Genomic DNA, 17,315 nt, shown 5'->3' on the forward strand with positions numbered 1-17,315 from the left:
GGAAAAGCCTTTGATCCTGATCCAGTGGAAAAGACTCCTCAACCCAGAAATTAGGGTGAGTACAATAAAGAAATTTTGTTAAAAGAGTTAAAGTAGAATTTCAGCTAAGATGGGATAGATGTTTAGAAAACAGCCTTCTGTTTCTGTTCAAGGAAAATGTTTAGACAGCATTGTCAAGGTTATGGAAAGCCAAGGCTTAATTATAATTTTACAGCAGATCACTGAACTTTTACAAACTGTAAAGCACATATGTCCTTGTTTCTCTCTGGAAAAGGAATTAAATCTAAATGAGTGGAAATTGGTAGGAGAGGATCTTTGTCAATTGGGCCTAACTCAATTTCCAAAGATATACTTAATACATATAATTTAATACAACTGGCGTTAGGAAATTTTATAAGTATTAAAATAAGGAAAAAGAAAAAACAGCAGGAGGGAGAAGTGCCAACTATACTAGGTGAAAAGGAGCAAGAATCAGATAACAATGGAATTAAGTACAATTCTGAGTGTGATACTTTACAGCAGGAGGAATTAGATCATTCCATATCTCATGACCCTCCCTCTCCCCCCCCCCAATTAACCCTTCATGGGTGGAAGAAGGGGGAGGGAGAGAGGCAGAAACACAGTCAGCTTCTCCTGTAAAACAGAATATGACAAGATTAGAAAAAGCATTAATTAAGGCAAAAAATGAAGGAGAAGACATATCTGATTTTATAAATGCATATACTGTGATTGAAAAGCTTGACTACTCTTCAGGTCAAAAAGAGAGAAGATACACTCCTTTTAATTTGGAAAAAATTAAAGATTTGAAAAAGGGTTGCACTCTTTATGGGGTCACATCCTCTTATGTTAAGATGTTACTAGATAATCTGTCTTATGAAATCTTAACCCTGAATGACTGGAAATCCATAGCTAAGACATGCTTAGAACTGGGACAAAATTTGTTGTGGCTTTCAGAGTTTCATGAATTATGTAGGATTCAAGCCCAATGCAATAGGCAAACAGGAACTACTCGACAAATCACTTTTGACCAACTAGCTAGTGAAGGTCAGTATGCAAAGAGTTCAGAACAGATTTATTATCCCATAACAATGTATGAGCAAATTTCTAAGGCTGCAATAAAAGCTTGGAGTTCTCTCCCTGGACAGAAAGATGGAAATAAAGCTTTTACAAAAATAGAGCAAGGTCCCAATGAACTTTTTGCTGATTTTGTGGGACGTTTGCAAACAGCTGTAATAAGAACCACTGGAGATAATGCTGCCACAGAAATAATGACTAGACATTTGGCTAAGGAAAATGCCAGTGAGGTTTGCAAAAGAATTGTATGGGGACTAGCAAAGATGATCCTTTAGAGGAGATCATAAGACGCTGAGCTTATGGGCACAATGCTTATTATACCCAAACTATGATGAACGTGGAAAGACAAGGTCCTTCTTGGCAAAGGAATTCTACAGAAACTCGTCGATGTTTTCAATGTAGAAAAGTTGGATATTTGAGAGCTCATTGTAGAAATGGAGATAGAATGAGAAGACAGGGTAAGAGAAAACCCAAAACCCCATATCTAAAATGTAACCGAGGCTTTCACTGGGCCTCTAAATGTAAATTGACCCAGAGAAGTGAGAGGCAGGGCCCAGCTCCAAGGTATCAATCAAAGGACAGGTGGGGCATGATAGCAGCTGAGGTTACACCCAGAGAGACTTTAGAAATTCAGGACTCTTAATGTCATCAACCCAACAGAAAAGCAATCAGGATTACAGTTGGGAAGAATACAGGCCTTTTAAGACAACAAGGCAATATCCAGTGCAAACAGCTCCAATGTAATTGCCAGATGATGAGGAGAAATCCCAAAAGTGGTAAATAGAAGGGAATTACGTTAACTGCTTGGGGAAGAGGGTCTGCTTATATTTCCACAGGTGGAGAAGGAATCAGATGGCTGACAATGAGACTGTCAAAAGAACTTTAAAATCTTCAGCTTTTAGTTCCTGAAAAACCAGCAAGAATCCTTGGATTCCCTGAGTTGAAACAAAAAAAGAGAAAAACTTCAAAACAAAGGAAATTTAAGAAACATCTGATACTGAAAGAGCATGGCTGACAATGAGACGGTTAAAAGGACTTTTAAAATCTTCAGGAATCATTGGATTTCTTAACACAAGATTAGACTGTTTTAGTTCTTGAAAAACCAGCAAGAATCATTGGATTCCTTGAGATGAAAAATTGTTCATGAGACTTTTGCAGTACTTCAGAGCTTACAGGAATTATTGGATTCCTGGCACATGAACTAATGGACAATGGAATCCTTTTGGACTATTTCTAGGACTTATGGACATGTATAAATTTTCAGGTTGATTCATGTTATTTGTTAAATTACTACTAGCCTGTATTATATTGCTATGTGCTTATGTATTTTATATAATTGCAAGAATCATTGGACTTCTTGAGCTGAAAAATTGTTGATGAGACTATTGCAGTACTTACATTTTCATGTTGATTTATGTTATTTGTTACATTACTACTAGCCTGTGTTATATTGCTATGTGCTTATGTAAATTATGTGAAATGTCTCCCATATTGATTTATGTATACCATGTATATCTGTTTCAAAGTTCTATTCAAAGCCCATATTGATGGATTTATGTGTACCTGTTTCAAGTGAGCCCCTTCAAAACCCGCTAATCTGATTTGACTTCCTATTTCCTTTGGTGTTTTCATCTCCCTTCCTGAATGCCAGGGAAGGCATGATCACCTTTTTTGGGGGGTTCTCATCTCCTTGAGAAGTCAGGGAGGTCATGACCACCCTCTGTTCTAAAACAAAAGAAAAGGGGAAATGTTGCAATCTTTACAAACTGCTAACTCATTAGAGTTGATGTTTTGGGCCAGAACCTGAAACAAGGTACTAAGTAGAACTAATTGATACAATGCTTGTGTTCACACCTTTACTCATTGGAGTAAACAACATATTGTAGGATTCTAGCTTTTAATCCAGTCTGCTATCTGCCTCCACTTTATGGGAGAGTTCGTCCCATTCACATTTACAGTTAAAACTACTAATTCTGTATTTCCTGCCATCTTATTATCCCTTGATCACGCTTTTCTTTTTCTTTCTTCTCTTACCCCCCTCCCCAGTATTAAACTTATGTGCACCACTTGCCTCATGCAGCTCTCCCTCTTTAGAATCCCTCCCACCCCTTTTGACTCCCTTTACTTTTCTTATACCGTTCCTTTATTACTCTTTTCCTTTTCCCTTTTCCTCTCCCACTTTTTAATGAGGTAAGAGAAGTTTCTCTGTAAATCAAATATGTCTAATATTTTCTCTTTGAGCCAAATCTGATGAGAGTAAGATTCAGATGATGTTCCTCCCCCTCTCTAAATTCCCTCCAATAAGATAGGTTTCCTTTGCCTCTTCGTGGAATGTAATTTCCCTCTTTTTATCTCCCCCTTTCCCTTTTTATGATACTATCCCCTTTCCACTTTTACTTCCCTTTTTTTGTATTATAACCATAAAATCAAATTATACACACACTGTTTATGTATGCCCATAACAGAAATACAGTTCTCAAGAGTTCTTTTTACCTTTTTCTACTTCTCTTGAGTCCTATATTTGAAGGTCAATTTTTTTGTTTAGCTCTGGTTTTTACATTAGGAATAAATGGAATTCACCTGTTTCATTGAATGTCCATTTTCTTCCCTGAAAGAAAATGCTCAGCTTAATTAGGTACTTTATTCTTGGCTGCAGTCCAAGTTCTTCTGCTTTCTAGAATATCAGATTCCAGGCTCTTTGATCCTTTAATGTGGAAGCAGCTAGATGCTAGTAATCCTTATTGAGGCTCCTCGGTATTTGAAATTTTTTTTTTTTCTGGCTGCTTGTAATATTTTTTTCCTTAGTCTGATAGTTCTGAAATTTAGCCACAACATTCCTTGGAGTTTTTATTTTGGGGTTTCTTTCAGAAGATGTTTGATGAATTCTTTCAATGCCTATTTTACCTTCTGATTCTATTACATCTGGGCAATTTTCTTTGATGATTTCTTTTAAAATAATGTCTAGGCTCTTTTTTTTCATCATAATTTTCAGGAAGTCCAATAATCTTCAGATTATCTCTCCTAGATCTATTTTCCAGGTCTGTTGTTTTTCCAAGTAGATATTTAATATTTTTTACTATTTTTTCATTTTTTTGGTTTTTTGACTGATTCTTGATGTCTCAACGAATCATTCATTTCTATTTGTTCAGTTCTGACTTTTAATGAGTTATTTTCTTCATTAGCTTTTTTAAAATTTCTTTTTGTATATGTTCAATTGAGTTTTTAAATGAGTTGTTTTGCCATATGGAATTTTTTTCCATTTCACTAATTTTTTTTTTACTGAGTTATTTTCTTTTTCCAATTCACAAATCCTACTTTCCTGGGAGTTTTTTTATCTTTTCCAGTTCACAAATTCTGTTTCTCTGGGAGTTCTTTACCTTTTCCAATTCACATTTCAGGAAGTTGTTTTCTTTTTCCACTTAATCAAATTTTTCTTTTAATGAGTTATATGTCTTTTCTGTACCCTCTTGCTGAGCTTCTCTTTCCTTTCTCCATTTTTCTTCTAGCTCTCTTTTAAGATCTTTTATAATTTCTTCTAGGAGAGCCTTGTGTGAAAGGGACCAAGCTATATCCCCCTTTAGGGTTTTGTCTTGAGATTGACTGCTATTAGTCTCCCCAGGGTTGGAAATCTGCTCTCTTTCTATATAGAAGCTGTCTATAGTTAGAGTTCACTTGGTGATTTTGCTCATTTTTTTAAAAGCCCTTAGGGTTTGTCTTCAGGGCAAGGAGGTTACCAGCTTCCTCTACAGAATAGTGATAGAAAGATGGACAGTATCTGTTCTGCAAACTGGTTGCAGAGTGACCGAACTGTGGAAGTGTCACTGCCCTGGGAAGAGCCCCACAGTGGAAGTGCCTCTGCCACAGGCAGAAACCTCCCCTTCCCCACCCTGTGCAGAAGTGTTACTATCCTGGGCAGAGCCCCCCCTGCTATGCAGATTTGTGGCTGCCCTGGGCAGAGCCCTGTGCTGCAGAATGTGGCTGTGCAGCTGCACTGTGATCCGTGCTGAGTCACTCACTCTGCCTTTGACATTTGTATGACTTCTCTGCTGATCTTTTGCTTTACAATCAAAGCAGCGCAGCCAACCTGTGCAAATTCCCACCTTCAGAGACTGCCCACACCCCGTCCACTCAGTGTGCTAGCCTCTGTGTTCTGCCTCCCTGCCTGTACTGGCCTGCTCCCACTGATCAGGACAAACCTTTTCTGGCTATCTTCCAGATTATCTTCGGCTGGTAATTTGTTGTACTTCCAATATTCATGGATTCTACCAGTCAAGCACTATTTCAGAGACTGAATTTGGTAATCAGTAGTAAGGGTAGAAGGGGAACTTAGAATGAAGCATGTGTCCTCTCCAGCATCTTGGCTCTGCCTCTCCCCCCCCCCCCCCCCAATGACCATACATTCATTTTTTTATACACATTTCTGTATGAATCATGTAGGGAGAATAAAGATCAGAACAAAAGAGAAAAACCATGAGAGAGAAAAAAAAGTGAACATAGCACATGTTGATTTACATTCAGTTTTCATAGTTCTCTCTCTGGATTCAGATGGTGTTTTCTATCCAAAATTTATTGGGCTTTCCTTTGATCACTGAACTGCAAGAAAGAACCAATTCTTTCCTAGTTGATCATCACACTATCTTGCTGTTACTGTGTACAAAGTATTCCTGGTTCTACTTGTTTTGCTCAGTATCAGTCCATGTAAATCTTTCCAAGTTTCTAAAATCAGTTTGTTCATCATTTTTCATAGAAAATACTATTCCATAACTTTCATGTACCATAACTTATTCAGCCATTCCCCAATTGATGGGCATCTACTCATTTTTCAATTCCTTACCACCACAAAAAGAGCTGCTCCAAACATTTTTGTACATGTGGGTCTTTTTCCCTTCTTTATGATTTCTTTGGGATACAGGCCCAGTACTGAATCAAAGAGTCACCCTTTGAGCTATAAAATTGCTCTCCAGAATGTTTGGATCATTTCACAACTCCATCAACAATGCATTAGTGTCTCATTTTTCGCACATCTCCTCCACCATTTATCATTATCTTTTCCTGCCATCTTGGCCAATCTGAGAGGTGTGAGGTGGTACTTCAGAGGAGTTTTAATTTGCATTTCTCTAATCAATAGTGATTTAGACCATTTTTTCAGATGTCTATAGATGACTTTAATTTCATCATCTGAAAATTGTATGTTCATATCCTTTGTTCATTTATCAATTGGGGATTGACTTGTATTTTTATAAATTTGATACAGTTCTTTATATATTTTAGAAATGAGGTCTTTATCAGAAACATTGGCTGCAAAAAATTTTCCCAGCTTTGTGCTTCTCTTTAAATCTTGTGTTGATTTTGTTTGTGCAAAAGCTTAACTTAAAAAAAAATAGCTTTTTATTTTCAAAATATATGCAAAGATAGTTTTCAATACTTACACCTGCAAAACCCTGTGTTCCAAATTTCTCTCCCTCCCTTCCCTTACCTCCTTCCCCAAACAGCAGGTAATCCAATATAGGATGAATTTGTGCAATTCTTCTACATATACCTCCACACTTATCATGCTGCACAAGAAAAATCTGATCAAAAAGGAGAAAAAAGTAAGAAACAAAAAAGCAAACAAACAACAATAAAAAGGTGAAAACACTATGTTGTTTTCCACATTCAGTCCCCACAATCCTTTCTCTGGGTGCAGATGGCTCTCTTCATTACAAGTTTATGGGAATTAGTCTGAATCACCTCACTGTTGAAAAGAGCCAAGTCCATCAGAGTTGATCATCAGATAATCATGTTATTGCTGTCTACCATGTTCTCTTGGTTCTCACTTCACTTAGCATCAGTTCATGAAGTCTTTCCAGGCCCCTCTGAAATCTTCCTGCTGATTGTTTGTTTCTTTCTTTCTTTTTTCTTTTTGGGAGAAACAGACTTTAATGTAACTTTTATTATTTTAATGTGTTCAATTAAAGTTAAAGGCAATTTGAAAAGAAAACATAGGGCTTTTTCTTCAGTTGTATAACAGTTTCATACTGAACTCCTGAGCCAGAAATGTAAGAAAATCTATTGTCTAATTTGTCTATATATTGCCAATATTGTCTATATGGTCAGCAAAGGAAAACAACCAATCAAGTGATGTGATAAACCTTTAGACATAGAATTGAATCCACTGTCTTTACTGAATTAAGCCTGATACACTTACCAGGCAAATCAGTGAAAACTTTTGTCCATAAATATTGTCCATAAATACATATAGGAAATTCACCAAAAAACATATTTATGAGGAATTATAGAACTCAGTTTCCTAGCCATAATTTAGAAGTAAAAAGCAAGCAAACAAATAACAGACCTCATTGATGAAGATTATTCAGTTATTGATACTACAGCTTAGAAATTAAGAAATAGTAAGTTGTTTCAGATAAAGAGCTCAGTTTGGGTTCAAGAACTAGATTCAAATTTCACTTCTTTTTCATACTGGTTTTGTGACATAGACTGGTTTTCTAATTTCTAAGTATCCTAGGCAATTCTCTCTCTCTCTCTCTCTCTCTCTCTCTCTCTCTCTCTCTCTCTCTCTCTCTCTCTTTCTATCTTTCTCTTTTACATGTTGAATAGGTTACGGTATATCCTAGATACAATATATGTGTGCAGAACTAAACAGTTTTTTTGTTGCACAGGGAGAATTGAATTCAGAAGGTATAAATAACCCGGGAAGAAAAACAAAAATGCAAGCAGTTTATATTCATTTCCCAGTGTTCTTTCTCTGGGTGTAGCTGTTTCTGTCCATCTATCGAAGAGATCTACTTCCATCAGAATATATCCTCAAACAGTATCATTGTTGAGGTATATATAATGATCTCCTGGTTCTGCTCATTTCACTTAGCATCAGTTCATGTAAGTCTCTCCAGTCCTCTCTATATTCATCCTGCTGGTCATTCCTTACAGAACAATAATATTCCATAACGTTCATATACCACAATTAACTCAACCATTCTCCAATTGATGGGCATCCATTCATTTTCCAGCTTCTAGCCACTACAAATAGGGCTGCCACAAACATTTTGGCACATACAGGTCCCTTTCCCTTCTTTAGTATCTCTTTGGGGTATAAGCCCAGTAGAAACACTGCTGGATCAAAGGGTATGCACATTTTGATAACTTTTTGAGCATAGTTCCAAATTTCTCTCCAGAATGGCTGGATGTGTTCACAATTCCACCAACAATGTATCAGTGTCCTTGTTTTCCCACATCCCCTCCAACATTCCGCATTATTTTTCCCTGTCATTCTAGCCAATCTGACAGGTGTGTAGTGGTATCTCAGAGTTGTCTTAATTTGCATTTCTCTGATTAATAATGATTTGGAGCATATTTTCATATATCTGTAAATAGTTTCAATTTCTTTGAGAATTGTCTGTTCATATCCTTTGACTATTTATCAATTGGAGGATGGTTTGATTTCTTATAAATTAAAGTCAATTCTCTATATATTTTGGAAATGAGGCCTTTATCAGAACCTTTGACTGTAAAAATGTTTTCCCAGTTTATTGTTTCCCTTCTAATCTTGTCTGCATTTGTTTTGTTTGTACAAAAACTTTTCAATTTGATATAATCAAAATTTTCTATTTTGTAGTCAATAGTGATCTCTAGTTCTTCTTTGGCCATAAATTCCTCTCTCTTCCACAGATCTGAGAGGTAAACTATCCTATGCTCTTCCAATTTATTATTTATAATCTCATTCTTTATGCCTACATCATGAACCCATTTTGACCTTATCTTGGTGTACGGTGTTAAGTGTGGGTCAATGCCTAGTTTCTGCCATACTAATTTCCAATTTTCCCAGCAATTTTTGTCAAATAATGCATTCTTATCCCAAAAACTGGGGTCTTTGGGTTTGTCAAACACTATATTATTAAAGTTATTGGCTGTTTTGTCCTTTGAACCTAACCTATTCCATTGATCAACTAGTCTATTTCTTAGCCAATACCAGATGGTTTTAGTAACTGCTGCTTTATAATATAATTTTAGATCTGGTACAGCTAGGCCACCTTCATTTGATTTTTTTTTCATTAATTCCCTTGAAATTCTTGACCTTTTGTTTTTCCATATGAACTTTGTTGTTATTTTTTCTAGTTCATCAAAGTAGTTTTTTGGGAGTCTGATTGGTGTAGTGCTAAATAAATAGATTAATTTAGGTAGTATTGTCATCTTTATTATATTTGCTCACCCAATCCAAGAGCATTTAATATTTTTCCAGTTGGTTAGATCAGACTTAATTTGTGTGGAAAGTGTTTTGTAGTTTTGATCATAAAGTTTCTGATTTTCCCTTGGCAGATAGATTCCTAAATATTTTATACAATCAGTAGTTACTTTAAATGGAATTTCTTTTTGTAACTCTAACTGTTGGGTTTTGTTAGTGATATATAAGAATGCTGATGACTTATGTGGGTTTATTTTGTATCCTGCAACTTTGCTGAAGGTATGGATTGTTTCTAATAACTTTTTAGTAGAGTTCTCTGGGTTCTCTAAGTATACCATCATATCATGCTGATTGTTTCTTACAGAACAATAATATTCCATAACATTTATATACCATAACTTATTCAGCCATTCTATAACTGATGGGCATCCATCCAGTTTCCAGTTCCTTGTCACTATATAAAGGGCTGAAAAGCTTAACTTTTAAGGAAAAAAAATCATGTTTTTATCTCACAGAAAAAGTAGATTATCATAGCCAGTGAACAAAGTAATTATGTAAGGAGTATACTCTGCGGCCTTGCTAGGGTCCTGTGACCATCCAGGTCACTGGGTGCCAGTATTACCTAATCCCAGGTCTTCAGTCTTCTCTGGCCACTGTCTCATCGAGCAGTAATTCTTTGTTTAACAGAACACTCGGACAACAGGAGCTTGCCAGCTCAAGTCTTTATCATAAGATCACATCCTGCACTCCTGCTACTTCCTGGTCCCCACTACTTTATATTGGATCTATGAGGTTACACACACAGCCAATAAGGGAAGGAGATCTCTCCCGTTAATGATGCATCCTCAACGCAGCCAGAGTTTCCGTACTTGTGGCAGTTCTGCTAGCTACAGAGATCACATCCGGGTACCTCAGACATCAAAGCCTTTTTACTTCCTTGTTGCACCATGCGAGGTTCTTCCCCTGAACTCCTTACAGGGTCCCAGCTGTGACACCCCTGCCTTAGATGAGGAATAGGCGGGGAAATGTTGGGATGTACTGTGGTGGTCTTCTTTTGTATAATATATGATGGTTCTCTCTGGCAGCAGGTTTCTCGGGGAGGTTTTCTGGAGGCAGCCTTAGTTTCAGTTCCAAGTAATAATCACTCCAAACACAGCCAGGAGTTAAAATCCAGTCCTTTATTGTGTCCTTCCAAGTCTTGAGCTTCAGCCCCTAGCTCCCTCCGAATGTCATCAGCCAGCACAAAGGTGGAATATGAAATGAATCTGCCTTCGCCTCCGAGAGTGGGCTTCTGTGTCTCTGTGTTCTGGCCCTGAGAGCTTCTTGCTTATATGCTATTCATTGAGTACCCACCAATCATTATATCTCTGGGAAACCATTATTTGTTGTAGGATTAAATCAATGCTAAACTAGATTTAAACATTATCTCCTCAATTCTACTTAGTACCTTATTTCAAGATCTGGCCCATAACATCTCCTTGTAGGATCAGATCAATCATACTGAACCATGCTAAATTAGATAACTATTGTATCTATCAATTCTAACTTAACACTTTGTAAGGATTCCAAAAATGTATATTTCTTAATTTTTGTCAAAAAAGAAGGATAAGGATAATGTTGTGACAGATGCAGACATCAGATGATAGTGGGCACCAAATGTTAGATTCAGTCATGCGACGAATTCACAATGGCCATTCTCTTTGGCAAAGGGCAGGTTTATTTAGGAGAAGACGTTACAGACAAAATGTAGGATATAGTAGACATCAGGAATGGTCAGTATGACAGAGTTGGGAGAGCATAGAAAGGAGTTTAATACTTAATGCTGGAAAGGGCAAGTTCCCTAGTGGAACATGCCATTTAACAGAAGAAAGGAAATATCCCATGAGGTTGGGGCACCTCCTTAGCTGGCATCCTGAATGGGACATAGCATCCAAATGAGTTAGCTAGCTGTAAGGAGGAGATACCATAAGGTATGGGGGGCTAGGAGCCAGCATGTGTCATGAGGGAGAGGATCAAGGGGAAAAGACACCATGAGGCAGAGTGCCAGGGCAGTCAGACCCAAAGGAGGGCAGCAGCATGGCATGGGCCCTAGATCTATAGAGAAAATGTAACCTAAGGGATATGACTAGGATTTCTGACTGGACGTGGCAAGGTGAAGCTGCCCAAGACACCTGGGAGGGGAGAAGAAAGGGGGTCCTCGGGTTTGACATAACTTGGATTTCTGACTGGAGGACCTCCCCAGAGGGTAGGACCTCTCTGCCTGCCCCAGAGAACATTAAAGCCCCAATTTCTCTGTGCCAACCACACCCACCATTCAACACCTCATTACTGTGTTCTAAATCTCCTTTTCGATCTCTTGTTCTTCCTCAGTCTTCCAGCATCTCCTCCTTTGACAGTGACCACCAAAATCTTCATTTCCTTAAACTTACTTTCCTTTTTTTCTAAATTCCTTTTCTTCCTGCCCATCAAACACATCACAATTCCTGAGTTCACCTGAACCATTCTAGCCAAGACAGAATTTATGAAAATAATCATAAATACATCTTCTGAGTGATTGATATAAACTAAACAATTTAGACCATGCTCATTTACTGTATCTTTCTGAGCACATAAATATAGAAAACATTTGTATTTTTACCTGTTGCATAGTGTTATAGAATTTTCCCCAATCTATTGGTTGGTGTGCAGGCTGTTCTAGAGGACAATTTTTACATCACTGAGCATGTCCCAGGCTTTAGGTCTGGTCTTCAAGTTTGATTTTCAATATGCACAACTAATTATAATCAAAGGTCCCATATTCATCTGGCCAAATTTGCTTTCCACAATTTATACTGAGTCCAGTACAAATTTACCACTAAAGTTTTGGACATTCCCAATTGAACTGGAAGTTTTCCTTTATCCCAACTTAAGAGGAATCCAGTAGGAGATTTACTTTGTCCCACTCCTATAATGACACTTGTATTGCTTTTCCCATTCTGTTCCTTGAAGACCTAATATTGGGTTAAGACCAGTTATTCGCCACTGCCTTTTTCTTCACATAGTACCACTCTTTCTGCACAAATAGCAGAAGCTCAATTTGGGGCTTAGACCCTGTTCCTTCTTAAGCTTCATGAGTCTTGAGAGTTTAATTCTTTGACCATTTCACAATTGACTGACCTCTGAGAGAATATACAACAAACTGCAATGAGACAAAGGTCTAAGTGCCAATGATGGAGTTAGAATAGAATTATTCAGTGACAGTCATGTGAGCACAGAGGTTCTTGTCATGGCTGGCAAAATTGCTTTAAAATTTTTTTGGCTTGGACTAACCCTAGTCAATGAGACAAACTGAGAAAAAGAAAGGCAAAAGTATTTTATTAGCACACCAAAGGAACAAACAGCAATGCAAACTTCAAAACATATGTATCTTTTATAGTTAGGAGTGAACAACTTCCATATAAGCACAAAAGCAATATTGATTGGTATGTGTATCATGAGGAGATGGGTTTTGTGCCACTTAGCTGTTTTTTCTATGTCTGAGTGTAATGCACAAGGATATTTTCAAACCACTATCTCCTTACAGACTGGTGGTTCACATACCCAAAGTTTAAGCAAAGTTTCAAACATGGGAGCCTTTCAGACTGACTTGCACAAGTGGCTAATTTTGCATAATCAGATCTACACTTTAGTAAAAAAAAAAAAAAATCAACTTGGCAACTCACCCAGGGATTGTTTGGAGTGGGGAGAGATTGATGCAAAACAAAAAGGATTAAGAATGCACCAGACCAGGAAAAAAAGAAAAAATAACTAGTATTAAAAATAAAAAAGGAGAATTCACAAAAAATAATGAAAAACATTAGAAATATTCTGTCCAATCATGTCAAAAAAAATCAACTGTTCATATAAGCAGAACAAAAAATAATGGTTTTAAATAAGCCAGTCTCTGAAGGAAAAGAAGGAAAAGGAAGGAAAGAAAGGAAGGGAAGGAAAGGGAAGAAGGAAGGTATGGAGGGAAGTAAGTAAATTAAGATATAAATTAGTTCCCAAAAGAAAAAAAATTCAGTGACCAGATATTTAAAGGCAAACTCAATCCTACACTCAAAAAAATTCGTGTTAAATAAGCTGATTTCTTAAAAAGGAAAAAAAGAGTCCTGCCAAATATTCTATAATAGAAATTTGATCTTGATATCAAAATCAGGTAACTGGAATAAGTCTTCTGAGAGATGGGAGAATACAGATCAAAAGCTGATCTGTAATATTAGGTGTAGATTCTTGAATGGGACTATTATCAAATCTCCAACCCAGTAATCCCTCCCCCCCCCCAAAAAAAAAATTGATGCTTGTACAGCTGAGAGAAATCTCTGGACTAGGGAGTAGTCCTCATGTTGTCAGTTGTCAGGAGGAGAGAGATGGAGCCTTGATTGCTCTTTAAAAAGTAGTTTACAAACTCTTACTCAAGATTGAATCTTGAACCAATCACTACCAGTCTATGAATCTGTTGTAGGTTTTATTTGAGGAATGAAAGCGGAGGATGTTTCTAATTGCTACGATGTACATTTCCACAATTTCCTTTTCTGTTCCAGTTAAATGAGTTATAATTGATTTTATGCTATTATAATAGCTCTATATTTAGGCTCAAAATGATTTTAAATGGTGATGAAGACTTGAGACACTCAAGGCACATTTATCAGAAAATCATCCTTTCCATTTCCTATCTCCCATCTTGCAATATAACCTAATTCTACAAGAGAATGGTGCTGACTGGCAAATGGGAGACATAACAATTAATATCCAAGTAGCCTTAGCTGAAGATTATATCAAATATGGCACAATTAAATGATTGGTTAATCATTTAATTTCTAGGAAGATGCTATTGTTCTTAAAATGTGTTAATTACATAAATTATGAAAAACAAAACAAAATATAAAGCTCTCAGGTAATGTTTGTATAGATTAAAATGATGAATGACATTAAATCATTTGCATTTTCTTTTTTTATAGGGGAATTTGTATAAATTAAAATGGTGAATGGGCATTAAATCATTTGCATTTTCTTTCTTTCTTTTTTTTTTAATAGGGGAAGATGGATTCCAGCAACCTGGAGGACATCAGATATCAAGAAAGGACCATTTAAAAAGACTGCAAGAACAAACCATCTTCCAAAACTAAATATTTGACTCCAGAGAGTGATTGACCGTGTTTTTTCACCTATGATTTTCAGGCTTTACATTTAGTACTGAGTACTTTTCATTGAGGGAATGAAATAGATAAGAAAGGACTGACTACCAGACTACAAAGTTTTGGCTCCATGTCACAAAGATCTTTGACAGCATAGAGGTAACCTTCTCAAGTAGTCATAAAATGTTTTATAGCACTGCCAGGATTTTGACAGACATGAAGACATGGAGAAAGAAAGGGATTAGTTGTATGCTTTTTTCTTTCATTTACCCTCTATCCTGGCCCAACCTATAGATATTTCTTGTTTCTGTGAATTAATTTACTTTGGCCGTATTTTGGAAATAAATCCATTCATTTGGCTTTGAGTTGGATAAGCTAAAATAGTAAGCCATTGAATCAGCTATTTTTGTATGGGGTTATAATATATTCCTCTATAATGGAATTTCTTGACTTTTTAGAACTGTTTTCTAGGTTTAATATAACTCACTGGTAGAGTTTCAGATTTTCAAAAGTAACTGAAGAAGTATACACTACTAGTTTTAAATACATAGTGTTAAACTCCTGTGTGCTACCTCAGTTAAAATCTTATTCAGCCGATCTAGTTATGCATATCAAGTGTTTTTCCAGTGAGAGCATCATGATTATTCTTTTTGTGTTCATGTCAAATATTCACCCTTTTATGTGAATATATATTGTATAGATGATGTACATTCCTAATTATTTACATGTTGTCTACCCCTTTAGAATATAAGCTCCTTGAGGGCAGGAATTGTTTTTGTTTGCCTTTATATCCCCAATCCTTAGAACAATGCTTGACACAAAGTAAATGGATAATAAATGCTTGTTAATTGATTGCATCATACAAGTATATCACAGGAAATAGTAAAATAACTTTCATTTTAAAATATATTTACAATTTCTAGATTTATGTGAATATCACAAATGTGGAGAAATCAACAAAAGTACAATTTCACTCATTATTCAGAGAAATATTTCTTCTGAGAAGTTCTACTAAAGTTTGAAATAAACTTTTCCTAGTACTTGACATTAGGTTTATATTAGATAACTTTTCCTTAAAGGTACATGGCATGGATCATTATCCAAATCAATTATTTCTGTTTTACATAGCATCAGTGCGAATTGATATTCAAAAATATTCTGTGCCAAGTTATTTTGTAATATCAGTAAAGTTTTGTATGATTATCAATTTGTAGAATCATGTAAAAAGTCATACTTTTTTTTTACAAAATTAAAAAAATTATGGAAAATGAATTAAAAGAGTATTTAAAATTTAGCGACTGCTTCTTGTGCCTTTCTATGCCTCTAAGAAAGTGGGTGGTGGATTCTCCAGAGGCATAAGTCAGATTAGAAAGATTTAGACTACGGTCTTTATGATGTATGATATAACCAAAGACCGAGCTAACTAAGTTCAGAGAAACATGAGAAGTTTGGCCATCAGAAGCTAAATTTCTTCAACAATGGCAACTCACAAAGATCATCTAATAAGCTGTATAGATGTTCTAATTTGCTAATGGAATCTCAGATCCATGACTTGTTGAAGTGCAGTACATGGACTCAAAATACAGATCAAAGCATATTTTTTTACTTTATTCTTTCTCATGTTTTTTTTTTTTTCACAACTGTGACTAATATGAAAATGTTTTACATGATAGCACATGTGTAAACTACCGTGTTTCCCTGGATGTCTTATGCCTCTATTTCCTTCAGAAGAAGTGGACCCAATCTGTCATGTCCAGCAATATAGCTCTCTTTAAATGAACATGTCTTGTCCAGGTAACCTGCTTGTAGTGCCTTGGCGACACAGCTGTCAGTAATTTTATCCCATGACTTTTCTTCACCCAAGTCAGGACTTCTTGCAGACAGGGCTTCACAAAGTTTCCACGCTGATTTCTTTCCATTCTATTTTCAATGTAGTCATTGACTTCCATGCATGAATGGTCCTTGAATGGCTTGTTTATTGCAATATCAAGGGTCTGGAGATAGGCAGTCATTCCTGCAGGAATCATTACTTGATCTATTCTTCTCTCTGCAAGGAAGTTCTTCATTTCTTTAGCACGATGAGTGCTGGCTGAGTTCTTCTTTTATCCTCCATCATGCCCCTTTTATCCTCCATCATGCCCCCTCACTCCCACTTACATACCGGGTTTTTATGTTGTCCTGCCTCAGCTTTCCTCCGCGGCACTGCTCTCAATGGCGCCAGCAAGCAAATCACTGGGGAAGAACAGGATGACGTGCTCACTGCTGCAGCTCTAATTGGATGCAGCTCAGAGCGTGACGTGCATTTCACCCGGTGGGGGGGTGGGGGGGAGACGGTGCATACAGAGGGTACCGTAATGTAGCGTGTAGTGCAGGGGATCACCTTCACTACAGTAGCAATCTCAATAGGGCTTATTTTCAGGGGAGGGCTTGTTTTAGAGGAATCTTAGTAAGGGGAGGGCTTATTTTCGGGAGAGGTCTTATTATTGGGGAAACATGGTATATCAAACTGTCTACCATCTTAGAAAATGGAGAGGGAAGAGAGAAAAATTTGGAATTCAAAATCTTGTAAAAGTGAATGCTTAAAAATCATCTTGACATGTAACTGGGGGGGAATAAAATATTACTTTAAAAAGAAAATAATCTGCTTTCCCTTATTCTCCTTTTTGGTTATTGTTTTTCACCCATTTTATCTTAAAATCAATAAATATGGCTATTTAGTACTCTTTGTTTTTACTTGTCTTAATATCTTCAGTGCTTGTCCTATAATAAATGATTTTTTTTTGTTTCTCAACTTGATGGTGCAATAGTGTGAACACTGGGCCTGGAGTCAGGAAGGTCTGAATTCAAATACAGGCTCAAGACAGTTATCAACTGCATGAACCTGGTCAAGTAATTAAGCCTCCATT

The 17,315-nt window shown here is 36.6% G+C and overlaps 1 protein-coding gene across 9 annotated transcripts in view; it reads left to right on the top strand.

Annotated features, from left to right (window-relative positions):
• Positions 1–14,796, top strand: part of CCDC169 (coiled-coil domain containing 169) — a 129,225-nt gene extending 114,429 nt beyond the window's left edge. For 5 of the 9 annotated variants that reach the window (XM_051986460.1, XM_051986461.1, XM_051986459.1 and 2 more), the window contains one exon: positions 14,309–14,796. In XM_051986460.1, the coding sequence (XP_051842420.1) occupies positions 14,309–14,408 (100 nt within the window). In that variant the 3' untranslated portion in view covers positions 14,409–14,796. The remainder of the gene's footprint in view (positions 1–14,308) is intronic. The other 4 variants (XR_007952028.1, XR_007952034.1, XR_007952030.1 and 1 more) reach the window with 1 other exon arrangement.
• The last annotated feature ends 2,519 nt before the right edge of the window (positions 14,797–17,315 follow it).

The sequence above is a fragment of the Antechinus flavipes genome, chromosome 3 (genome assembly GCF_016432865.1).
Source record: "Antechinus flavipes isolate AdamAnt ecotype Samford, QLD, Australia chromosome 3, AdamAnt_v2, whole genome shotgun sequence".
In the NCBI taxonomy this organism is placed as follows: Eukaryota; Metazoa; Chordata; class Mammalia; order Dasyuromorphia; family Dasyuridae; genus Antechinus; species Antechinus flavipes.